At 39.8% G+C, this 26,602-nt stretch overlaps 1 protein-coding gene across 4 annotated transcripts; it reads right to left on the bottom strand.

Moving 5' to 3' along the window:
* Positions 1-948: 948 nt before the first annotated feature.
* On the bottom strand, positions 949-20,565 carry ZNF330 (zinc finger protein 330). Of its 4 annotated transcripts, none has more exons than XM_005217567.5 (10): positions 20,536-20,565; positions 18,385-18,516; positions 16,725-16,744; positions 16,547-16,617; positions 14,435-14,514; positions 11,333-11,459; positions 10,595-10,699; positions 6,342-6,388; positions 3,360-3,477; positions 949-1,927 (listed from the first exon to the last, which is right to left on the bottom strand). In XM_005217567.5, exons 2-10 carry the CDS (start codon positions 18,502-18,504, stop codon positions 1,653-1,655), a joined length of 963 nt encoding a protein of 320 aa, XP_005217624.1. In that variant the 5' UTR covers positions 18,505-18,516; positions 20,536-20,565; the 3' UTR covers positions 949-1,652.
* Between the last annotated feature and the right edge of the window lie 6,037 nt (positions 20,566-26,602).

Raw genomic sequence — 26,602 nt, forward strand, 5'->3', positions numbered from 1 at the left:
CTAGTCAATACCTTCAGCTTCCAGTCCCAAGCATTCTCCTGTTTCACCCAATACATACAGGCCAACTCTTGCAGCTCCCTTGGGGTACAGTCTGTCTCCTGTCACATCAGGCCCAGCCTCTCGCTGGCTGAGTTTTGCTTAACCCTAATTACAGCTGCTCACCCCTTGTTCTAGGTCTCGTGGCATGGACACAGAGCAAGCCCTGAAGAGGGGACAGGTTGCCTGGGGAAAGAGACCTGTGCATCACCACCCAGCTTGGGAGTGGGTTAGGGCTGCCTGCCCTTAACAGAGACGTGGGCTGTGACTGCAGGCTCATGAAGCTCAGGAACCTAGTGAGGGCAAACGTTCAGCAGCATTCACTCAGACGTCGCCATCCCACTTGTCAGAGTCCTCAACTTTCCCAGTCCTTTGACCGTTGCAAAATGACCTGCCTTGATTGACAGCTGTCTTTTAAGTTTATCCATTCGGACTACTAGGTCCTGGTTTGGTCCTCAGTGTTCTCAGTTCTCCTGCTACAAGAGATGGAAGCTTTTCCACATGCATCTAGAGGATCTCTGGCTTGCCACACCTGGTTTTCTGGTGCCAGTTATTGCCCTCAGCTGTTCATTACAGTTCTATGGAGTAACAGTGGCTCAGTAATAGCCATTGGACCCTGTTATCCTCAAGGCTCAGTTTTCTCCAGATTCTCAAATCCCAGCCAGTCCAATACTGCATTCCTTTCTATCATACCATCCCCATGCATCATCAGTGTAAACTGCAACCATTCCCCACCCACCATGAATGACAGGGTCCAGCTGAATCACTTTGTGTCCACCCCACACTATACATTTCTGATACCTATATCTCACATATTAGATAAAAAATGACACCATTTATACAAAACTTTTGGAATGCTTTCCAAAATAGGTTTAAAACAGTGTGAATAAGAAATTAAATGTCAAAAGTATATAAGTGAGATACTAGATTTATTCAAAGAGAAATCAAATTTCCTGGGTTAAACATCTTTGTGATAATACTGATTCTGTGTCTCTGAAAAATGGCTATATGGTCACCTTTGTCCATACATTTAAGCATAAATAACAGGTATTGTTCAGGACACACAGTGAAGAAAGAACTGAATGAGTCAATGGCTGAAATATACATATAATGACTTAAGATAACATGACTATTTAATGAAAATTTAGCATATAACATCTGACTTTTATCCTATGGACAAATAAGAAAAAATACAATAATTCATTTTACCCATTACATTTTACAAAATCAGACAAAATGATTTTATAAGCAGTTTTTTAATAAAAACAGCAATTTCATTTCAAACAAATATATTATCATCCTATTCCTTTATCCCTTTATGTATATTTAATTGGCAAACCTACTAGATTACAGAAATCAGTAAAAACCCAATCCATGATGCTTCAATTGCTTAGATCGATCATATTACATTTGAAATTCATTGTTCGTATGTTAGAAGCCTGATTATCAGTTCCTATTAAAATGCTATGCCCTACTCCTTGTCCCAATAAATGTGACTAGTCTCTGCACAAGGCTAAGTAACAATATGTATAATACTTTTGAACATTCACACATGATTCATCAAGCACACAGATTCCAGCTCCTAAGACAAGGTCATCAAAGGGCAAGCAGCTGTCCTAGTTCTCTTGTTCCTCATAGTGAGCATAGCCACTGGCATAGGTCCTTCCTAAATTCAAATTAGTAAACAAATCTGATGACTCAGCATCTGAATCTTTTCCACCTTCATCTTCTTCCTCTTCGTCATCCTCTGCTTCGTACTCATCTTCTTCCTCATCATGGTAGCTAGCACCAGCATACTTATCAGATGCAAGGTTCTTCCAATAGGCATCATACCCAGAAGCTCCATCTCCCTCTTCACCTCCAGTTTGCCTGCCAAATTTCAGGGAACGTGCTACAAAACACAGATATGTACGTGGCGTTTGATTAAATCCTCCAAATCCTCTACAGCACATAAAATTATGTGAACCTGACTATCTGCTTCTTATTCTCAAATGCAAAAGTCAGTCACATTTGCCTTATTTAGTCACTTAAAATTTAACTCGAAAGAAAGAAGACCTCAGGGCTTCCCTGGAGGCTCAGTGGTAAAGCATCCACCTGCCAATACAGGAGACACGGGTTCGATCCCTGACCTGGGAAAATCCCACATGCCACGGAGCAACTAAGTCCATGCTCCACAAATACTGAGCCCATGTGCTGCAACTACTGAAACCCATACTCTGCAACGAGAAGCCACTGCTACGAGAAGCCTGCGTACAGCACTAGAGAGCAGTGCCCTCTTGCTGCAAGTAGAGAAGAACGTGCGCAGCAACGAATAAATAAAACTAAAAAGAAGAAAAGGAGACGTCAGAAAAAACAATCGGTTATATCCTACTCATAGTCTACATACACGTCATATAAAACAAATGATAAACACGACTGTGTCGTTTCACTCAATCTAGACAAAGTTGGAAAACAAAATAAGAACAGCATTCTAAATACATACATTAAATAAGGAACATTAAGGTCTAAAAGGCCTTTGTTTGATTAATTAAAAGTATATTTTCAAATTATAGAACACTTGATTTCACGTCATTATATTCTTCTCAAAAGAACTATTTTGTAATTCAGATATCCTAGAAAATAAAGCCTGTCATTTCTTTTGCCTTACTAGCAAAACAAAGTTTAGTGGAAAAATTGTGTCTCACCTCACTGTGTAACTGTATCTCTGATTAAACAAAGTACGGTCAGAGTCATTTAGAATTATGGTTCTGTTCTGATATGCTTGGTAAAGAGTCAAATTCTCTTTAACAAAATTGTGAGCTGCGTTATTGTAAGCACGGTATAGTAGTTGCATCCCTTCATGGAAAAATCACATTAGACCATAAAACAATTTCCTACAGTAGCAGCGTATAACATAATAAGCACTGCTGCTCAAATATCAGACACCTAAGAATAGCTTCACAATGAATTCCAACTTCCAAGTACTGAAGATTACCAGAACTTGAATATTAAGGATTTATTACTAAACAATTATTTAACAAGGAAGCCCGAGCAAAAACAGACAAATCACTCTTTTTGGTCTTAAATTTCAGTATTCACTATGTCATTAACTGAAGCAAATGCCAAATATTGAAGTGAATGATGTTAAATTTCTTATGTTAAATTGAAAAATTTTACCCACAATTTTCCAAGGCTACAAAATTCCATTTGCTTAGGAGAACATGTTCATCTTCTCAAATATGAAGAAAAGGCAAAAACAAAAATAGAAAAAGGAAAAAAAGAAACAAATCTTGTCTATGCATTAAAGCAAAATCACTCCAGTGTTATTTTAAGAAAAGCCTTACTTGACATGCTAAGATCCTTAGTTTCCTGAGTTTCATGTCCACATTTAGGGCACGGAGGCTGTTTTCCTTTTTCTTGCTTAAACACCTTGCTCCTTGTATGATCATCACAGAAACAAGCCTATATAGGAGAAAAAAAAAATTAGGAAGTTAAATAAGTAACTCAAAAAATACATGAAGACATCACTCAGTGTTTTGTTGTTCAGTCGCTATGTCATGTCTGACTAGTTGCAACCTTATGACTGCCGCCACGCCAGGCTGTCCTGTCCTTCACTATCCCCTGGAGTTTGCTCACACTCAGGTCCACTAAGTTGGTGATGCCATCCAACCACCTCATCTTCTGTCACCCTCTTCTCCTCTTGCCCTCAGTCTTTTCCAATGGACTTGGCCCTTTGCAGAAGGTGACCAAAGTTCTAGAGCTTCAGCTTCAGCATCAGTCCTTCCAATGAATAGTCAGGGTTGATTTCCTTTAGAATTGATTGGTTTGATTTCCTTGCTGTCCAAGAGATTCTTAAGAGTCTTCTTGGGAACCACAATTCAGCTCAGTCACTCAGTCATGTCCAACTCTTTGTAACCCTATGGACTGCAGGACGCCAAGCTTTCCTGTCCATCACCAACTCCCAGAGCTTGCTCATACTCATGTCCATCAAGTCGGTGATGATGTCCAACCATCTCATCCTCTGTCATCCCCTTCTCCTCCCACCTTCAATCTTTCCCAGCATCAGGGTCTTTACCAGTGAGTCAGTTCTTCACATCAGGTGGCCAAAATATTGGAGTTTCAGCTTCAGCACCAGTCCTTCCAGTGAATATTCAGGACTGATTTCCTTTAGGATTCACTTGGGTTTGATCTCCTTGCAGTCCAAGGGACTCTCAAGAGTCTTCTCCAACATCACAGTCCAAAAGCATCAATTCTTCAGTGCTCATCTTTCTTTATAGTCCAACTCTCTCATCCATAATGACTACTGGAAAAATCATAGTTTTGACTAGATGGACCTTAGTTGGCAAAGAAATGTCTCTGCATTTTAATATGATGTCTAGGTTGGTCACAACTTTTCTTCCAAGGAGTAAATGTCTTTTAATTTCATGGCTGCAGTCACCACCTGCAGTGATTTTGGAGCACAAAAAAATAAAGTCTCTCACTCTTTCCATTATTTCCCCATCTATTTGCCATGAAATGATGGGACCAGATGCCATGATCTTAGTTTTCTGAACACTGAGTTTTAAGCTTTTAACTTTTTCACTCTCCTCTTTCACTTTCATCAAGAGGCTCTTTAATTCTTCACTTTCTGCCATAAGGGTGGTGTCATCTGCATATCTAAGGTTATTGATATTTCTCCCAGCAATCCTGATTCCAGCTTGTGCTTCATGCGGGCCAGCACTTCTCATGATGTACTCTGCATATAAGTTAAACAAGCAGGGTGACAATATACAGCCTTGACATACTCCTTTCCTGATTTGGAACCAGTCTGTTGCTCCACGTCCTGTTCCAACTGTTGCTTCTTGACCTGCATACAGATTTCTCAGGAGGCAGGTAAGGTGGTCTGGTATTTCCATCTCTTTAAGAATTTCCACAGTTTGTTGTGATCCACACAGTCAAAGGCTTTGGCATAGTCAATAAAGCAGAAGTAGATGTTTTTCTGGAACTCTCTTTTTCTGGTATTCATGGCTGCAGTCACCATGCATGGAGTCACCATGCATGGAGCCAAAAAATATAAAGTCTGGAACTCTGTTTTTCTGGAACAATTAGAAAGCATCAGTTCTTCAGTGCTCAGCCTTCTTTCTGGTCCATCACTCAATATATCAAGGAAATTTAAAGATATACTTTGTTCAGGCGAAGATGAGTTTTGTTGGGACTGGTAACATTCTTGATTTCAATCCCTTCAAGGAAAAGTTCTCTGCCAGAACTCTTCTGAACTATGACCTAAACACATGGCATAAAGTATACACAGGGTGTGACATGCAGACACCTTTCTTCATGAATATGAGTATTCACAAAGACGCTGATGACATAATGGTGAACAGCTCATCTATCCACACAGGGCATACCGTCTAACTGGGGACACATACAAGTGGAGATGCAGTTACACGACACTATGCACTGAAAGGCAAGAGCGCAGGAGGAGCGCCGAGCCAGATCAGGGATTCAGGAAAGACTTCCAGGAGACGTGCTGTCTTAGCTGAGATCTAAGATATGGAGAATGGGGATGCAACAGGGTAAGCGCAAGTGGAAGAGTTGTCTAAGGCAGAGGAAACAGCATAGACCAACTTGGAGACGAGTTGGGAGAGAAGAGATACGACTAGAAGTATTAATAAGAACCAGAGAAATTACTCTGAGACGAAGTGAATCAGGGTACATCTGTTCAGTAAATGGAAATGTTGGAGACAAGGTGTAAGGAAGCAGAACATTATGGAAATCTTCACTTTCCTCAAACTCTACCAAGCAAGTCCATTTTGACATAAAATACACTCCCATCATTTGGGTCAGAATGTTCTCCACAAATATAAGGTATGAAAACACTGAGCTAAGATTCAGGAGACCCGCACACTAGTGTCAAGTCAACACACGCCAGCTGGATGAGTTCTGAAACGTCTCTAAGCTGTCTCAACTTCATTCACAGTCTCTACAATAAAAGAATTAAACTACATAATGTTTGCAGGCATGTATGCTAAATTGCTTCATTTGTGTCTGACTCTTTGTGACCCTACAGACTGTAGCCCACCAGGCTCCCCTGTCCATGGGATTCTCCAGGCAAGAATACTGGAGTGGGTTGTCATGCCCCCCTCCAGGGGATCTTCCCAACCTAGGGATTGAACCTGCATCTCCTGCATTTCAGGAGGATTCTTTTACTATTGAGACACCGGGCAAACCCACACATAATGTTTAAGGACCCTTATAGATTTATTACAACTAAAAATATTCTAAGGGCTGGTGGGAATATATGGGGATTAGAAACAAATCTAAGACTAAAAAATATAAAAGTATACCTTACAACGGAGACAGGAATGCTGACCAAGCCGATTGCATGAAACACCTGTGGGGAAAGTACATAATATCCAGATTCAAATTTGGAATGAAAACATTATTTTCCACAGATTTATACTTGTGCTGTCTTATCTTAGATTAACTATCAACATTTTTTTTGTCTCATAACTTTGAGGAAACAAAAAAATGAGATGGAATTGCCAGCCAGAGGGAAGGAAGCCAGCAACTGCACATCCCCAGCATTCTTTCACTATTACAACTCTAATTATCCTCTAATCTCCTTCCATTCCTCCAAAACTAGGAGATGGCAAACGTCATTAGTGATATTTTAAAACCTGAAATGGTAAAACATCTTTTTTTCCCCATGACACTGGCTAGACTCTTCCCTTAATGATATAATGTTTCTATTTTTAAAAGAATAGCATCTCCATTAATATACATTATCTCCTGGTGGTATAGGCTATTGCCATTTTTTGCAAACTTCTGATGAGAATAGATACTTCAGGTGGAAAAGCATGACTGTGAAGAGAAAATAATGTTCAAGGGGGCAGGAAAACAAATGGAAAAATCCCAAAATATTTTCTATTTTAGTCAGTAAGCCACATTAATTTTGGTCATTATCTACAATTAATGCAAAAAAATCTACACTGAAGTGCAAATATTTTGGAACAGCCAAAATGTCTGGCATATATTGAGTATGTCAAAATATGGACGACAAAAATAACTGAGACATATAGGAACAAGAAAATAAACTAAGCCTTACCCTGATACAGTATAAACTATTAATTTTCAATTTACTCAGAGGTCTTGAAAAAAGAAAAGTAAACAAAAGGAATTTTATCTTTATAATTCAAATATTTGACCAGATATTTCTAACTTGGGGATTCTTTTACTTAAGTTTGCATGGGTCATGGGAAGCTTTTTCAATCTGGACCAGGGAGTTATTTTTTTAAAAACTCAAGGATGATTTCTCAATTATGTGTATTATTATTGTTTCTGTCCAACCCCCCTCTTCCTTCCACAGTAACACCACTAATTCAGATGGATTTGTATTACTTGTCCTAAATGCTAACAGTAAAAGTAAAAATCAACTGCTGCTGCGGCTGCTGCTAAGTCGCTTCAGTCGTGTCCGACTCTGTGCGACCCCATAGACGGCAGCCCACAAGGCTCCCCCATCCCTGGGATTCTCCAGGCAAGAACACTGGAGTGGGTTACCATTTCCTTCTCCAATGCATTAAAGTGAAAAGTGAAAGTGAAGTCGCTCAGTCCTGTCCGACTCTTAGCGACCCCATGGACTGCAACCTACCAGGCTCCTCCATCCATGGGATTTTCCAGGCAAAAGTACTGGAGTGGGTTGCCACTGCCTTCTCCAAAAAATCAACTGAGTACTCACCAAATGTTAGATACGTATAAGCATATCAAACTACTCCTATAATAACTATATTGTTTCAGTCTGTGGAGAAAAAAGTTTGAAATCTCAATCATCTCTACTTAAAGATATGTCCAGAATTCTTAGGTTCAGTCTTCATTCAGTCAAAATAAGGATTATTGTTTAGTCGCTCAGTAGTGTCTGACTCTCTTGAGACCCCATGGACTGTTGCCCACCAGGCTTCCCTGTCCATGGGATTTCCCAGGCAAGAGTACTGGAGTGGGTTGCCATTTCCTTCTCTAGGGGATCTTCCCAACCCAGGGATCGAACCTCTGTCTCCTGTTTGGCAGGTAGATTCTTTACCATTGAGCCACCAGGGAAGCCCATACGCTGTAAATCCCTTTCAAATACAGAACCAGACACACACTGCAAGTACAAAGTGCCTAACCCAACTTCCCTGTGCACCAAGCGTTTCTCAATACACCCTTTTCCCATCCCCGCCAGCTGAGCTTTTGACATGCCACAAAGACACAATTCTAAGAAATTCATTGTTGTCTACCGCACCCTCACCTTCACCTCTTGGGAACCCAAACCATTCTGGTGGGACGTGGCCCTGCCAGTCTTCTGCTAATTACCTCAGCCCCGCACACAGGCACTCCAGTTCTCTGTCCTGTTAATTTTTCTCCCTAAGAATTAAAATCTTGAGTTTATATTTAAAAATGCATTTCTTCCAGATTCTAAAAAATATTGTGACTTTCCTAGTTTTAGACTGGGGAATGGTTTTCTTTTTAAATCTATTTCTACGTCTTCAGAGCATTTTAAAAGAAAGCAGGTTTGGATACATCAAAGACTACTGATAATAAGCCACTTAAATTGGAGGCCCCCAGGCCATTTTCATTATTTGAAAAAATAAAGGCAGAGTACACACATGTGCGGGGATTTTTTTTCCCTCAAGACATTCTTCCCACTGGCTATGCAAGTAAAATAAGTATTTTAAAGAATTCCCATAATTTCCCATTCATAGTTATAAGTTTAAATCCAAAAATGATGAGATACGACCAGTAAGGGAGTAGAAACAAACTATCTTTGGGGCTTATGTGTATGATTAGGGCAGTATTTCAGAGCAAATATTTCAAGCAGTGAATGGCAACTGGCAAAGGAAGAATGACAAAGAAAAAATAAAGCAATGAAAAAAGTAAAGAAAGAGGATAAATTACACTAAGCCAAAGAAACCTATGAATCTGAAATGAGAATGACTTCAATATGAGATATCAAAGACATGGTAACAGATTTATATTAAAATCCCTTCCACTATTCAGTATCTTTATTTTTCCTTTGTCTTTTACCAAGTCACTAAAACTTTATCACTCAAAGTTGCCTGTCTTTGGGTTTAAATACTATAAAATACATAAAGCTCCCAAGTTTCAAATAAAATATTTCAATTTTTATATTACACATTCTGCACAAGTCTAGGAACAGCTCAAAAATGCTAACTACTTTGACATGTTCCTTTAATCTTTTGACATTTTCTTTATAAATACTGTGAGAATTACATATGTGTTTGGACTGATGACTTACCAACTTTGTATTTATAGATGTTATAGATGAGTGTAAGGATTAACATTTTATAGCAGAACAAGAACCAAATTCATGAGAGTGAACCTGGAATTTCAGCCTTTCCTACAATGGTGTCTACTATTTACTAAGGGCTTTCTAAGTACCCTTAGAAAGGGTACCGTCCTGATGCTTCATATGGATTCTCTTCTCAGTTAACTCTTGGAAAAAATTAGCATCTTCCTTTTAAAACATAACAAAACTCAGGTTTAGAAAGATTTGATAATTTGCCCCAAAACATATGGCCCATAAGAAATCAAGTACAATAACCCTGTATGCGAGATAGCAAAAGAGATACAGAAGTATAGAACAGTCTTTTGGACTCTGTGGGAGAGGGAGAGGGTGGGATGATTTGGGGGAATGTCATGGAAACATGTATAATATCATATAAGAAACGAATCGCCAGTCCAGGTTCGATACAGGATCCTTGCGGCTGGTGCACTGGGATGACCTGGAGGGATGGTACAGGGAGGGAGGTGGGAGGGGGGTTCAGGATGGGGAACACGTGTACGCCCGTGGCGGATTCGTGATGATGTGTGGCAGAACCAATATAATATTGTAAAGTAATTAGCCTCCAATTACAATAAATTTAAATTTTAAAAAATCAATGTTTGAATCTAAAACGAGCTTTTGAGAAATTAACAGAGTAAGAATACAATACAATCTTATCTGTAAAAATGATACATTAACCCATCAGTAACACCGGTTCTCAAACTGGAATATACATGAGAGTTATGGGTACAGGCTAAATACAGATGCCTGGCCCCCACCACAGACTTAGAATCTCCAAGGATGAGGATTGGGTACCTCCATTTTCTAAAAACCTCCACAGGTGTTTCCAATGCAGACTCCTGTCTAAGAATCACTGGAACCAAAAGCAGGAACAAACTAGGGGTTGAACCACTTATTTGGGGACATTCGAAAATAGGGGACATCTGAAAATAGGGTGGGGGAGAGGGGCTAGTTATCATAATAACTTGGAAGTGAAAACGCCATTTGGTACTCAGGATCAGGACTGCTACGAGCCCTGCAATGCCTGATCAATCCCACAAAATGAAGAACTGACCCAACCAAAATGCCACTGGAACCACTGTTGGAAAACAATGGACTATATGTGTTCTGAATTTTTTCTAGAAACAGAAAACAGATACTGAATTAAATTACAGTCCATAAGAGGCCATATCAAAAACCAGATTCCTTTTCCAGTAAGTTTAACACTTACATTATTAAGAATCTTAGGTATAAAGAACATGTAATATATTAAAAACTTACATTTAAATGTTTCCGCTTCTAAAACCTGGCAGCTGGCTTGATGTTCAAACTGATCATCTTCACAGAGAAAGTTATGGCAAAAAGAACAACTGAAAATTCTGCCTCCTATTGGATTAAAGAACAAAACCCATAAATGTAAATATAATAAAAGTTTAATTTAAAAAATTCTCATCTATAAAACTGCTCAGAAAAGATGGCAAATTATTTCAGATGTATACCAACATAGCATAGCAATTTTGTTCTGGTAAAAGCTACAAAGAAAACTAACCAACTGAACCAAAAGAGTGAACTCCCACTATATCGTAGCTCCCAACATAACGCACAATGCTAAGAGATACTTCCTCTCCAGTACGTACTCCCCTCCCTACTTGCCTCGGTAGACAATCCTAGCACTGCCTCTTAATGTTGGTATGTATAAATCCTTTTTCCAACTAAAGTTTACCTGGTCCCCAACCTTTACTGGCACCAGGGACAGGTTTGGGGACATGGGGGAATGGTTTCAGGATGATTCAAGCACATTCCATTTATTGTGTGCTTTATTTCCAATCTCAAGCTCCTGATCTGACAGGAGGTACCAGTCTGTGGCTCGGAGGTTGAACTAAACTGATAATGGAAACAGTGCCAATACTTAGGACTGAGAGTATCCTGTAAAAAGAAAAATCAAACTAGAGCATCTAGAATGTTTGAAGGTCATCCTTCACTTCCAGCAAAGCTCATCACTTGTACATAACCACTCACCATGGTCCCACACACCCCGTTCACATTCCACACACTCAGCATCGGTAAGCGGGCAGGCACAGGCGTGTGTGCTGAGACACTTCCTACCATGACAGACCCAAGCTTCGCAGAAGTCACATATTGCACCCTGCAACAAAAGAACACAAAAAATTAATCTGCCACCTGACTGGCTACAACCATTATTTAAGCAAAAGTTATCACCAAAATTATATGCATTCAGCCACTCATCAACGTTCAGTGATGAGTGGCTGCATTTAAAAATGGACTGCTTTCTCTAACCCAAAATTAAACAAGGTTCCCTGAAGATCCAACTTCTTCACCAATAGCTATTTACAATATACAAATCTGGGCTACAAATCCAAAGAAAAAGAAGCAAGAGGAAAACTATACACGTACTCTAACATTAATCATTAAAATAAGTCAAAGAGTGGACAGTCATCAAACTGCTTTTAAATTAAATGAAGTCTAGAACCCACAATTCAAACATTCCTGTCCTATAGCAATTCTGTTAGCTAAACTGAACTTTTTCAAATATTAACATTTCTAACCTATGCTATGCTAAGTCACTTCAGTCCTGTCCGACTCTGTGCAACCCCATAGATGGCAGCCCACCAGGCTCCCCGGTCCCTGGGATTCTCCAGGCAAGAACACTGGAGTGGGTTGCCATTTTCTTCTCCAATGCATGAAAGTGAAAAGTGAAAGTGAAGTCGCTCAGTTGTTTCTGACTCTTAGGACCCCATGGATTGCAGCCTAACAGGCTTCTCCGTCCATGGGATTTTCCAAGCAAGAGTACTGGAGTGGGGTGCCATTGCCTTCTCCGCTTCTGACTTAAGAAAGATCCTTATCTGTGTAATTTATAAAATAATCATATAACTTTTGTAGAATAACAGAGAGAAAATGTTAAATTGCTGCCAGCATCTTTTTTCTTTTAAAGCAGCTTATGTTTTAAATCCCCAATGGCTCAGTGGATAAAGAGTCTGCCTACCAATGCAGGAGACATAGGAGATGCAGGTTTGATCCCTGCATTGGGAAGATCCCCTGGAGTAGGAAACAGCAACCCACTCCAGTATTCTTGCCTGAAACATCCCAAGGACAGAGGAGCCTGGCAAACTACAGTCCATGAGGTCACAAAGTGTCAGACATGACTGAGTGACTGAACACACACACACAGCACATTAAATCATTACTGTGTAAATCATTAATATATTTCTTTGTAGAAAAAAACTAAAGTAAAATAAGTTACTAAATGACAAGGTAATAAGACTCCAATCCTCTATCAAGGTGAGACTGTAAGACTATGCCTTTCAATGACACAATGACATCTACAAGACACTAAGAGCTAGAAAGACTCTTCAGAAAATGGGACTAAATGGGGTTTTCTTTACAGGTGAGGAGGGACAGGGACATGATGCAAGTTCCAGAGCCACATTAGAGAGGAGCTGTGATTTAAATCCAGGTCTTCTGAACCTCAATGTTCAGTGTCGCATTCAATACAATTCAAGGCTCTGTAACAAAAGTGGTAAAGGGCAAATAGGAAGAATGTGTTGGACTTGTAAAAGTAGATTACCAGTGTGGATAACAAATCCTCGAATGTTAACTCAGAAGAAAGATGACACACTCACCTGGGTGATCCAAGGGAGTTTAAAGAGATAATTCACAAATAACAGGGAAGGGTATAAAAAGCCATCAAGGGATGATACACACATCCCCTAGACCTGAAGGGATACAGGCAAGGGGAAGAAGAAGGTTCTAGAACCACAAGAGAGAGCCGTATGGAGAGGACCACCTATTCAAATAAAGGAAACCAGGACAACATGGTAGGGAGAAAGCTCGAAGAATAAACACCCAGGTCATAATTTCCTCCCCTCGTCAGCCCCTCCATGGGCTGAAACCAAAAAAAAAAGCCATAAGTAAGAAAGTCACCAATCCAGTTCACAGGTCAGGCTCCCATGACAAATCAGGGTGGAGAAGGGTGAAGGGAGAGGGAATCTTAACTGGCAAATAGAAAATAGCCAGAAAATCACTGTTCTAGGACTCAGAGTTAACAATGCATGATTCTACTTAAATGTATTCTTTATATAAGAGATCATTCACACTCACACAATTCAGTGAATTAAAAAAGTAGTAATTTGATAAATCTAGACATACCAAGGAAGATTATAACAGCTTCTGAATAAAGGCAACACTGACAATCCTATACTTAAAGACGAATTTTCACAAGATGATTATAATTCTGGCTCTTACTTCTGCAAGACATGCACGCATGAAAAATGTAAAGGTCTACTGTATGATGAAAAATTATGTGTTCCTGGAAAATTATTACTTATGTTCTACTTTAAATATTATATTCCTCATGGACTGACATTTGGAACTGAGCATAAATTAATACAACAGAATAAGGTAAGAAGGGTCAAAAGGATAACATCTTTTAGTGAAAAAAGAGCAAAAGGCATCACAGGACACAACTGTGTTTATTATTTAAAACAATGAACTTCCTTTGAAAATTCTACATGTCATGAAGGATAACTACATGCAACGAAGTACATTATGTCTCTATGTAGTGAAGAGCAAAACTCTGTTAACTACGTACTCTTTTTTGAAATGTAAAGCTTTAAAAATACAATTAATCGTAGGTTGTTTTGGAACTTAGGTTGCTTATTCAACCAAAAGCTTGGGTCTTAATTTAGCAGAACTTTTAATATAGAAAGGGCTTCCTTGGGGGCTCACAGTAAAGAATCTGCCTGCAATGTGGGAATAATATATTGCTGAGGTCTAATTAAGACACATTAAAAAGGCCCCACTGACAAATGAATTGTTGTTTGGGTCCATATGAGATGAGTTTCCATTCCTTGTACATTTCCCAGTAAGGAAGAAGGAAGCTGTCTGTACATTTCCCAGTAAGAAAAGAAGGAAGTAGTCAAAAACAAGTGGAGAATGAGTGAAAATCCTACAAAAACATGCCAGATAATCCAGATAACTCCAGACTAACTGAACCAAGGGACAAAGCAATACCATTTGGGGAAAAATAACTGCATATTGGTAAGAATGCCTTCTCATCTCCTTGGACATCTACTGGTCTAAAAGATATGACAAGAAGCTTACCACCATGGCAAGGCCAGTACTGTAGACACCAGCATGCTTTATGACACAGTCTGAAGACTTCATCATGCACTTTGTTTTCCCTAGCAAAGAAATGAATTTTCACTATTAGTCTTACAAAGTGGTCCATGGAAATATTCACTAATTCCTCTTTTTATCTAGCCCAAGTTCCTATGGAAATAATTTGAAAATAGAGACTAGCACTGTTTACTGCTTACGTAACTGAAAAAAGAAAATGGATATAACTGAGATCTTAACAGAGTCAGATCTTTTCAGATTAGGAATTTACATACTACTTCATGTTTGTAGTAAAACCAGAAATTAAAGGTTATGCCTTCTTATCTAATCATCACTAGAACAGTTTAAAACCTTGTGAATTTTTTGAGTTTTCAGATGAATTGAGATTTCAGAGTAATACGCACATTTTATAATTCATAATAAAGGCAGTCTGACTTGAAGGGACTGCTTCTTTCCATAGAACATCTCAAACCAAATATAAAATAACTATTCCAATTACTTAGTTCATTGTTTATGTTTATCCATAGTTAAAAATTTATAAACATAGCTCCCAGGTAAGCATTCTTCCAAAAGAATTGTCAAATAGTGCCCAAGTGAGCACAAAAACTCAAGAACACAGTGATAAAGCAAAAAATCACAATACAGCCACAAGAGCTCTGATCTAGCAGTGAATTAGCAATCCGAAACACTATCAGGAAATTCATTTATCACATGCCATGAGCGGATTAACGGTGACATACTAGTCACACATCTCAGCCACCACAAAGTGGAACACGGAAGAAACAGAAGACTCTCGATTTTCCATTACCCGGATTACCCAGGAAACCAAGCTAGACAAGAGGAAATGGGAAGAAAGAGAAACTGGAAATGAGAGGCAGCAGCACCCCAACTGTTCCATGTCCAACACTAAGGGCAAGAACTGGTGGGCAGGAGATGCACCCACGCACGGCACTACAGACGCTGAAAACAGGCGAAGGGCCTCGCGAGACTGTGTCTCCGTCTTCTCCACAATCTATTATATTTCTGCATTCCACATCCATTTGTCTTTTGTGAATAAAGATATAAAAACCAGCAGATGATGGGTTTATCTAGGCTAGTGTTCTCTTTTCCATTAATTACAGACTTCAAGGACGTCTTTGGAAGCTGGAACACACTGGAAATATTCAGAGGTGTGGCCCTAAGCCTTCCTAACTTTCTGCGACGTTACCATGCATAAACACATTTAGATGAGCATTTCTCAACCTCTGTTTCACCTGAAACTACCATCCCATAACCCAAGGGGAACCTGTGTTTAAACAAAAGTTTGGGGGTGCTTCTGGAGTGAATACAGTTAATCAGGCTTCCTTACTGGAGGTCTACAGAATCTTAAACATACACATATGTAACAGAATTCTCTCCGATGGCAGTGAGGGAAACACGCAGTACGTCTCAAATGCATGCACTGCTTGAAGAGTACCTATTAATATACCAAGTGCCCTGTGGAAGGCTATTTGGGAAACATCAACCTTGCTGTTCTGTGAACTACTATTTAGTTTTACTCTGAATAATCATTCACTCTGAATAAAAATCCATGAAGTACATGGCTTAGGATCTCTATTCCACTTACTTGGGAATACATGTGAGGAAACTCAAGAACCATACACTGAGGACCAAATAAGAAAACAAGTGATCACAAAAACCAGCACCAGGTAAACGTTCGATAAAATCACGTTCAGTGGTCTAACCAACATACTGCAGGCAGTTACCAGCAAGAATCAAGCTAGGAGAGTAAACAAAAGATACCGACAAGACTAAGACAGCATGAAGAAAAGTTCAGGATCACCAAATCTTATGAGTCTGAAATTTAATCTTTTCATGTTTAAAACAACATACATGGTACCTAAACTGTATCTTAATTATTTTTCCAGCGTGACATCAAAGAGATAAAACCAAGACACGATAGTTTTCTGGTAAGCCAAATAACATTTTATGTTATCTTATTAACAGTAAGCATAACATTACTGTAAATGATAAAGATGAACCCACAGGTTCAAACTAAATAAATACCAAATAAATTTTTAGTAAAAGAAAAGGCATGCATTTTTACCATATACTTACCACACTGTGCACAAATTGGTAACTTCTGTACAGAATTACAAAAGTAGCAAAATGCTCTATTCTTCTGCCGCCTTGTCATGTAAAAGAAAATTTTTAAATATAGTCAATATCAGGTAAAAGGTCCGTCTATGTTATTACATACAGATAGAAAAAAGATAGAAAAACAAATAAAATTTACCTCTGACACTTGTCACATTCCTGTAAGATATAAAAACATAACATCAATCTTTCTACTGAATGAAAATTGTGTAGTTACTTGTGTTATAAAGAATATCCTATTTTTCATGTTAAAATGTAAGGGACACTTGCTCAAAAGCCCATGTGTACCAGCATTTACACATACTTTAATAACAAAGGTATGCTATTGGGCATACCACACTAGAGAAAGAAGCGGCATTTTCACAAAAGAGGCTAAAAACAGTAGTGGTCTGTGTTTTGAATTTTTTTTTTTTAAGGAATCAGAAAAATAATACAGAATGGTACAAGAAACAGTAGAGAACACAATATGTTGAAGCTCACAGAAAATCCAGAATTCTGAAAATGGTACTAAGAACTCCACAGTCTGGCCTCTAGCCACTTTTCAAACTTCGCTGGCCTCTTCTCTTTAGATTCAAACCACTATTTGCCGGTTGTTCTCAAAATATATCTTGGATTCTTTCTTTTCCCTGCCTTACTTATTCTAATATGTCTCCCTGAAAAGTCCCTCCTCACTCCTTTACTTGCTGCAAGCTCTGGTGATGATCCCACCTCCTCTATGAACTGAACCCCAGCCCAAAATTCATCTTTTACCAACTTTTACTCCTAATATACCTTAGTCCCAATTGTACGTTTTCTGCAGCACTTACCAAAGTCTAGCCCTCACTGCATATATTTATGGATGAGTCATGTCTTCCTTTGTCTTCCTTCTCTAGAAATGACCCTGGCACAGAGAAGGGAGTCCCCACTGTCCTAATTATACAATGTAACCTTGCTCCCGCTCACCCCCCAACCCAGTCATAAATGTCGGTTATCCCCGGGATGGACACCCACCCATGCCCAACCTATCAGAGCGCTTCCCCTCTCTCAGGACAATGTGTGATGTAACATGGAAGCTATAAACCCAGTGGTTATGAACTCAAACGAAAAACAACCACCTGAGAAAATGGAACTAAATAAAAGAAAGGGACAGGACGAGAAGTTGTTCCAGGTTCCAGCTGTTTCTGCATCCCAGCTACATCCTTGACCTTCCAACCACACAAGTTAGTCTATTATTCATTCAATCAACTCTATTTCTCCCTGAAGTTACTTAACTTGGATTTCTGTCATTTATAAACATTAGGTAATACACAAAACAACTGAGCCCTCAGCTTGTGGAAACAGAGACTGTGTCATTCATCTATGTATCCTCCATAGTGCCTAAAATACCAGAGCAGGTACACAATAAACATTTGAGGAATTAAGTCATATTACGCATTTCATAAATGTTTGATGAAACAAAAGTACACATAAAAAGGAATGGGAAGAGAAAAAGCAGAGAGGCGTGCAAACCCGAGTTTGTGGACAACGCAGAGAAAACGTGGGCCAAGGAAGGGATGAGGTAATGATGACATGTAGGGAAAAGGCTCTAATTAATAGGACAAATTGAGGAAAGTGTACTAGGTTAGAGAGGCTGGAAAATGTCACACAGTTCCTACTATGTATTCTTGATCAATACAATAGTAGCCAAGACAATATGACAGGTTTTATAAACAACACAATCAAACAGAACTCAACTGCTATTAGGCGTTAATGAAAACAACAGACATGCCTTTAACACAGATTTACATAGTTTTTCAACTAAGAACCAAAAAACCCATTACCATTGACGCATTGCATGGATGTTTAGCTAAATCTATGGTGCTTCTTGATGCTCTTAGCTGTTTTTCCCGTTCCCGGCGGTTCTCTGCCTTCTTCCTTGCACCAGTCTTTTTTTTAGGCATTTTCCCTTCTTTCTACACAAGCAAGCAGAGAAGATATAATTGCCTTGTTGTGTTTGCTGTTTTAAAGAAACTAAGGAGCAGAAGAATGAAATGCTCTAATTCCATTAAATTTTAAACTCAACTCTGCCATTTTGATGGTTAAGCACATTTTAAGCCTTTATGAAACATTAAGCATACATCATTCCAAATAAAATAGATGGCTTTAAAAAAAACAAAGCACTTATTTGTATTATCAAACAGTTCTAAAAAATGTAAACATCAAAAGATTTATCCTAACAGCCAAAATGGTTTCCTTTCCCACAGAGAAGTTTCTTTGATGTTACACAATATCCTTTAAAAATTACTTTGTACCAAGTGAAAAAAATTATTAGGAATGTATTATTTACCCAGTTTATTTCACTTTTTAAGCTATATATTCAGATAACCTGATGCTGCCAAGACTTCAGGTCTAATTTCTCCCACATAATACCTAGATAAAACATCCAATAGTCATGTCAAATGACATCAACTAAAAGCCAAACTATCCTTTCTGAAAAAAGATTAAAGGCATCAGAATCAATTTGACTCCTTGAAAGCTGCCTTTCCTTACACTTTTACCTGCAGTGAGCATGTAATTTTAACTTCAAATTTAAGAGTATGTGCTTACCACACATCAAAATAAGGACTTTAAAACTGGCTTTTATCAGGTAGTTGAAAGAACCCACCACACTTATAAAAAACAAGATTTTGACTAAATAACACATTTTTATTTGGCTTTTTATCCCATCTGAAGACCACAAGTTCCCTGAAAATTCCAGTTCTATCTTTTTTGACAAGCTTTGCCTCCCAGCCCTTTGGGCATAAATTAAGCACTTAATAACTGGAGAGATACACAAACAAGTCCACATGCTTGCTTTGAAATAGAAACTTAAAGTTCCTAATATTCTTCAAACTACATATACTTTTTAAAAAGTCTTTTCTAAGAGTGGTTCTCAAAAATTATCTGGAAATCTATAAAAGTACAAACTGAGCCTTCTAGGCTCTATCCAAGATCTACAAATCCGAAACTTGCAAGCATGGTTTCAAGTTTCACGGCGGACTGACAAACACCTCCATGAAGTCAAAAATATTCTTATTCAAAGAAAGCGGAGTCGTGTCCATGATAGAGGGAAAGAGTTCTAAGAAAGCACACCTCGACATTTTTATTTCTCATTACAGCACCGCAAAAATCACACACCAGCTTGTGCCTGGAACAGGACTAAAAGTCACTCAAAGTTTTTCTACTTTCTGGGTTTCAACTCTAACGCTGGAATGCCCAATCAATAAACCGTGTGGTGGTTAGTTGAGCCTTGAAAGAATGGACAAAGCAGGCCAAGAGGTTTAGTGGGTGGTGATGTGGAGTAACATCCAAGTCCACTAGGTCACCCTTCCAATATTTAAAGTGACAAGATACACAAAGTGAAAAAACGTGTACTGCCCTCGCCAAATAAGCTCCGGAAATAATCACAAGGTGTTCCTCGGGTGAAATTTTCTGCGTTCCCAGGGGTGAATCCGCTGGGAAAGCTGAGCCTCATTTTTACGCCTCCAGTTTGTTTTGTAAACTTAAAAAGTGAATTCTGTTCTCGGTTTTATATGGTATTAAGCCATTCTCCAGGAAGGTTCCCCCTTCTTCAGGACGTGGCCCGTGTCGTGAAATGAAGAAACAGCCCCGGGGTTGGGGAGGTGGGCGGGGGGGGGGGGGGGTGTCACTGCGGCTTGGGAGGCAAAGCCTGCAGCAGGAGGGCCGGAGGTGAAGGGGGCGTCCAGGCGAGACTAGGCGGCCGTGCCACGCGGCTGGGGAAACCGATCGCCGTCCCCGCCCGCGGGGCACCCTCCCTCGCGCGCGCTCCGGGCGGACCTCGCTCACCCTCGCGGGGAGGCCGGACTCACTCCGGGGCCGAGGGGCAGGGAATGGCGTGAAGCCGGCCGCGGCGGCAGCAGCTCCAACGCGCGAACCACAACCCTAGGAGAAAATGCTACTAAGCCCGGAGAAACGCGGACAGAAGCGCTTACAGATACTAGGAGCCGGACCGGACGTCCTCTGACGTCAGCAGCGTCCTTACGGCTACACGTCGATAGAGGAGGGCCCGCCCACTTCTGTTCGCTCCGCCCCGTCCCTGCCCCTCCCGCGGGCGGCGGGGCTCCCAATGCGGTGCAGAGAACCTGGGCGATGAGGAAAAAGGAGGGAACAGTAGGAGGAAAGTGGTTGGGAAAGGAGCCATCAATTTCATGTTTTCAGAAAAGGAGAACGCTAAAGGAAGAGAAAAATCTAAAAGGAAAAAGAGACTCACAACCTGGTACTGGATCAGCTTGCTTAGTTTTTCTGGAAACTTTTTTGTTCTCGCACAACCACTTTTCATGTTTGCTGCACAAGCTGGACCTTTAGTCGCCCGTGAAGTTCTGTACTACCCTCCTTTGTTTCCACTGGCCTCTGGAATTCCAGTCTTTTGTGAATAAATTCTTCCACATTCTAGATCTCCAGTGTGCTCTTCCGTCTTTAGCTGAGACAGAACATCCTCTCCCTCCCAGAGGCTGCTTGCTTTAAAGTGAAGATGGCTTATTTTTCCACACTTCCTTTATGTCTTGGTTAGGAGCTTAGGGTCTGTCCCCTTGCTCCCCAGTGACCTACTCGGATAATCCCTCCTCCTTTTTATGTAGCCATGCCACTTTTCATCCTTCCTTGTTGCTTTGTGTTACTCTGTCCTTACTGATGAAAATCTTTGGTTCCAACTTTGGCCATCACCCGAAGTCGCATGAACATCTAAATGGAAGACCTGTCCTCTTGGGTTCTGGCTTTCATCTCCAGTAGCCATCATCTCTGCTCTAAGACGGACACCCACTGTCATGACTGTTCAGGAGGACTTGTCATCAGGTGGAACCACTGAAATCCAAAATTCAAACGTTTAACCATCCAACCTCCTGTATAGTTAACTCTCTCAATTGTCCCTAATGAAGACTTGGAATTGCTCCATCCTTCTCTTTTCTCGGTATCAATATACTCTTTTCTTCCCCAGCTTTTAAAACACAGTTCATCATTTCACTCACAATTTTCCTTTTTTTTTTTTTAATCCTGAGCTGGAATGTGCTGAATTCTGTTAATTCAACAACTTGCCTTTTCTTTCCTACACTGAACTTCTGAGTGTTATTATAGAGGGGGAAAAAGTATGTAATCATGATTCTACTTTAAATCCAAAGTCACTGACCTCTTCAGGTCTCCCAAAATTGCCCTGCTAGCCTTCTATGTTTTCCTAATCAAGACTGTCCTCATTTTCCATGAGGACTTTCGAATCTCCCCTTTCATCAAACTTCTGCCACTTCATCAATTTTAGCAAATATTATTGCTTCCTTTCTCACAGAGAAAATAGAATAGTATTGGTAACAACTAAACAATAATGTTTCATGCTCTTGGCATTCTAATTCGTTTACATGTGTATCATTAACTCCTAATTTTACACATGACGTAACTAGGTCAGAGAGACTGTACAACTTGCTTCAGTCATCAAATAGATGATTTAGCTTGTAATGTTGTCTATTGTAGTTTTAAATTTTTCTTAAATTTGGTCTCAAGACCCCTTAAAAACTCTTAATTAAAACTTGAGAATTTTAACAAACTTTTGTTTATGTGGGTTATAGTCAATTGATATTTACCATATAAAAAACTCGGGTTTCCCAGGTGGCACTGGTGGTAAAGAACCTGCCTGCCAATGCAGGAGACATAAGAGACCCAGGGTTCAATTCCTCAGGAAGGTCCCCTGGAGGAGGGCATGGCAATCCACTTTAGAATCCCCATGGACAGAGGAGCCTGGCAGGCTACAGTCCAGAGTCTCAAAGAGTCAAACACACACATATATGAAAAATAAAACTGATAAATTTTAGCTGTTCATTTATTGGAAATTATCCTGATAAGTCTATCACATGTTAGCATGAATAGCATATTTCTATGAAATAACCATATTTCCCCAAATATAAAACAGAGGAGAGTGGTACTGTCTACAAGTTTTGTAAATGTCTTTCTTGTAAAGCTTAATAGTGAAAGTGTCACGTCCAACTCTTTGCAACCCCATGGACTGTAGCCCACCAGGCTCCTCTGTCCATGAGATTCTTCAGGCAAGAATACTGGAATGGGGTAGCATTCTCTTTTCCACTGGATCTTTCTGACCCAGGGATTGAATCCTGGTCTCCTGCATTGCAGGCAGATGCTTTACTGTCTGAGCTACTGGGGAAGCCCAAAGCTTAAAAGAAGGCAGATAAATTCCTGTATCTGCCATTCCATTGAGAAATGTTTTGATGTTTCCATGATTCCTATTATAGTTAGCTAAGGAAATTTCAAAAAACACTCTAGGGGAAGGCTGGGGAAATTATTACGATGTAAATCTTTTATGATATTTCAAGGCCTTCTTCCTGTGGATCTGATCTTTTCTCTTTTGATGGTTTCCAGATCCAAAAACTGGCTCAGACTTTAAAGCTAAGCAAGGAATTGTGACTCATTATTAGAGCATTTTTCTCTGGCTCCTGGTTGGACACTCCCTTGATTTCTTTTGAATGTACAGACTGAGAAGTCTCCCTGTTTGCTTTCCATCTTTATTACTCCCAGAGAGACCACATTCTGTCATCCATCTCCCTAATCTTTTTATCTTACGTTAAAGTATAGCCTATTATGGGCTTCCCAGGTGTTGCAGTGATACAAAGAATCCACCTGCCAATGCAAAAGATGTGAATTAGATCCCTGGGTCAGGAAGATCCCCTGGGGAAGGAGATGACAACCCACTCCAGTATTTTTGCCTGGGAAACCCCATGGACTGAGGGACCCGGTGGGCTACAGTCCATGGGGTAGCAAATGAGTCAGACAGGACTTAGCAACTAAACAACAACAATCCTCTGAGGATCAGACCCCTCTTCCTCACTGCCACTCTCTTCTTGTCACTCATTGCAATATGTGCCAGGTTACATTGTAACTTGAGTCAAGTTATCGACCCAGTGGCAGGGCTGGGGGCAGGGAGAGGTCAGGCAGATCCTGAAGGCATCACTTGTTGCACTTCATGCGGAGGCCTCTTCATGGTTTTAAGCCAAGGGGAGCACTAGTCACTGATCGGGAAAGTTGGACTCTGTGTTCAGACTCAGGAGGTTCAGGAGAATCCAGGGATTCAAGACTTCCAGGTGTCACAACCTAGCCCATTGCATCAGGATTTCTTGTTTCCAAGCCAGGATTCTGACGTGGCATGGCCAACCTGCCTGGGTTGTGTGGTTGTTAATCTTCTCTGGAGCTCTGCCACCCTTATGATTAAGCATTGGGCCTATTCCTCAGCTCTTTCTGCCCTCCTACTTCAGGAGATAAAAGCCTCTTTCTTTGCTACTAATTTTTTTTTTTTACTTTTTTACTCTTAGATTCCGAATAGCCTTTAAACATTCTCAACTTTTTTACTTTTTCCTAAGAATCAGTTTTGCTTAAGCCAATGTCCCTGTTCTTAAGATGATTGCTGCTGCTGCTGCTGCTGCTAAGTCACTTCAGTCATGTCCAACTCTGTGCGACCCCATAGATGGCAGCCCACCAGGCCCCGCAGTCCTTGGGATTCTCCAGGCAAGAACACTGGAGTGGGTTGCCATTTCACTTGTATTTCTTAAACACCTGATATGTTACACCCACTTCTAGTATGTTACCTTCCATTAGAATACATCCCAGTTACTTACTGATAAAAGTTTTAATTATTGCACTGTTACCTTGTGCCAAAGTTCACCTGTTGTTCATCTGTCATCAGTGAAGAGGTCTACACTGACAGTCAGGGGGCTAATGATTCAAGTTTAAAATTCCATATTGGCTCCTATTTTTTTGGTTCAACCGTGACATCAATCAACTTGGGATGTCTTCCCTGAGTCCAAGATGAGTGTAAGGAGTTTGTTAGGGAATGCTTTGGGAACATCACATGAGGAAGGGGTGGTAGCCGCAGTGGATGAAGTGAAGAGTTGGCCTATATTATGGTCTCAGGGAAGGGCTTGATTTTGAACCTGGCATGTCCCTTCAGAGTCAAGGTGAGTGGACTCAGCCTTTATACACCTGAGACATCAGTCACTGGATGTGGGCTGACAAGGGAAGCAGGTGTAAACCCTGGACTAGACTACTCCTTAGAAGGGCTGACAGCTGGGCTTTGTCAGCTTGCTGTACTACCAGCAGCTCAGTCCTTCACTTCTAAAGAGGAATCTGGGTGGTAGCTTCCAGTATTCATTACAAAGAGTGATGACAGAATCAAGAAATGTTCAGAAAAAGACAAAGAAACCTTATCATTCACAGACCCTCACTGAAAGAATTCCAAAGAGGGCGCTTCAGGAAGATGCAAACAGAATTCAGAAGGAAGGAGGGGATACAAAAAGTCATAGACTGAAATCAGTTCCTTTGACGTAGGGCATGTGCGCTGTGTGCAGACGTGCTCAGTTGTTTGGTCGGATCTGACTCTTTGGGACCCCAGGGACTGTAGGCCGTGAGGCTCCTCTGTCCATGGTATTTTCCAGGAAGGGATCCTGGGGTGGGATGCCATTTGCTATTCCAGAGGATCTTCCTGATCCAGGGATCGAACCCGAGTCTCTTGCATTTCCTGCACTGGCAGGCAGGTTCTTTACCACTGGCAAATCAAAAAACAGAATCTGTACAAAACAACTATAATAAACTGGATCTGAAAACTATGAGGGGCTTAAATATTCTCTAAATTTGATGCAATTGAAATCAAATGCTGAGAGGGATTTTTAAGTGGAATCTTATTAATTAATCCTAAAGTTCTTATGGATAAGTGAAGAGACAGGAACAGCTCACATCATTTTAAACACCAGCAGAAGAGAATACCTTTATTTATTATAAAGTTCCAGTAACTAAAACAGATACCAGCAAATAGACTGATGTGACTGAATAGAAAACCTAGTTAAGGACTCATATACATTTGGTGACTTGCTAAATGGTACAGGCTGCATTAACCATCACTGATAAGAGATATATGGCTATCCACATGAAGGAAAATAAAATTAGATCCCTATTTAACAGCATGCATAAAAATAAATTCCAGATGGATCAAAGATCTAAATATACAAAGAAAAATTATAAGGCTATTGTAAGAAAATATAGGAGAATACCATTACAATATGAAAGTACAAGTGATTTCTTAAATAGGTCACGAAAAAGCAAAAATTAAAGAAAATACCTAATGCATGTAATTTAAAACTTCAGCATGACACCACAAGTAAAGTGATAAGGCAAACCAAATATTAGGAGGTTGAATTTGATACCTATATAACTAAAAGAAACTTTATATACAGACTCAACGAATCCATTAAGAACCACCGTTCAGTGCGTATTAGTTGCTCAGTCGTGCCTAACTCTTCGCGATCTCATGGACTTTAGCCTGCTAAGGCTCCTCTGTCCATGGGATTCTCCAGGCAAGAATACTGGAGTGGGATGCCATTTCCTTCTGCAACTATTCAGTGAGAAAACCACAAACAACCCAAAAGAATTACAGGTAAAATCCATAAACAGAAAATTTCATAGAAGAAGAAATCTAAATAGCGTGAAAAATATCAAATTCAATAATACAGTGGAGTATTATTTTGCACTCATCTGATTAGCCAAAATTAAAAAACCTGGCAATGCAAAAAACTGAGGAAAGCTGGAGAAACAAATTTTAAGCAATTCTGGTAGGAGCATAAATTGGTAAACCCATAGCACTCTTCTTAATAGCAAAAAATTTTAAACAACCTATCTTAATTAGAAAAGGAATAAATTATATGCAATCTATATAGCAATTAAACTTTATGAACTTAATCTATAAGCATCAACATGGGTAATCCCAAAACATTATGTCAAAGAAAAAAGCAAATTGAAGTAACTCTTTATGTAAAGTTGTAACACAAAAGACCAATTATATACATAATTTATGGATACATACATATGTAGTAAAAGAACCAAAACATCTATAGAAGTGATATTAACTTCAGGTTTTTATTATTTCCAGTGAGGGAAAGGAAACAGATGAATGATGAATTGTACTTTTAGTTGTCAGAGCAATACTAACTTAAAAACATATATAACAACATGACATTT

Source organism: Bos taurus, chromosome 17 (genome assembly GCF_002263795.3).
Source record: "Bos taurus isolate L1 Dominette 01449 registration number 42190680 breed Hereford chromosome 17, ARS-UCD2.0, whole genome shotgun sequence".
NCBI lineage: Eukaryota > Metazoa > Chordata > Mammalia > Artiodactyla > Bovidae > Bos > Bos taurus.

Coding starts and splice junctions, on each gene's coding strand:
- ZNF330 (XM_005217567.5), bottom strand. CDS start 18,504: ATGCCTAAAAAAAAGACTGGTGCAAGGAAGAAGGCAGAGAACCGCCGG. Junction 10,700..11,332: donor ACGGGGTGTGTGGGACCATG/GTGAGTGGTTAT, acceptor TTAATCCAATAG/GAGGCAGAATTTTCAGTTGT. Junction 6,389..10,594: donor AGAAGCGGAAACATTTAAAT/GTAAGTTTTTAA, acceptor CTTTCCCCACAG/GTGTTTCATGCAATCGGCTT.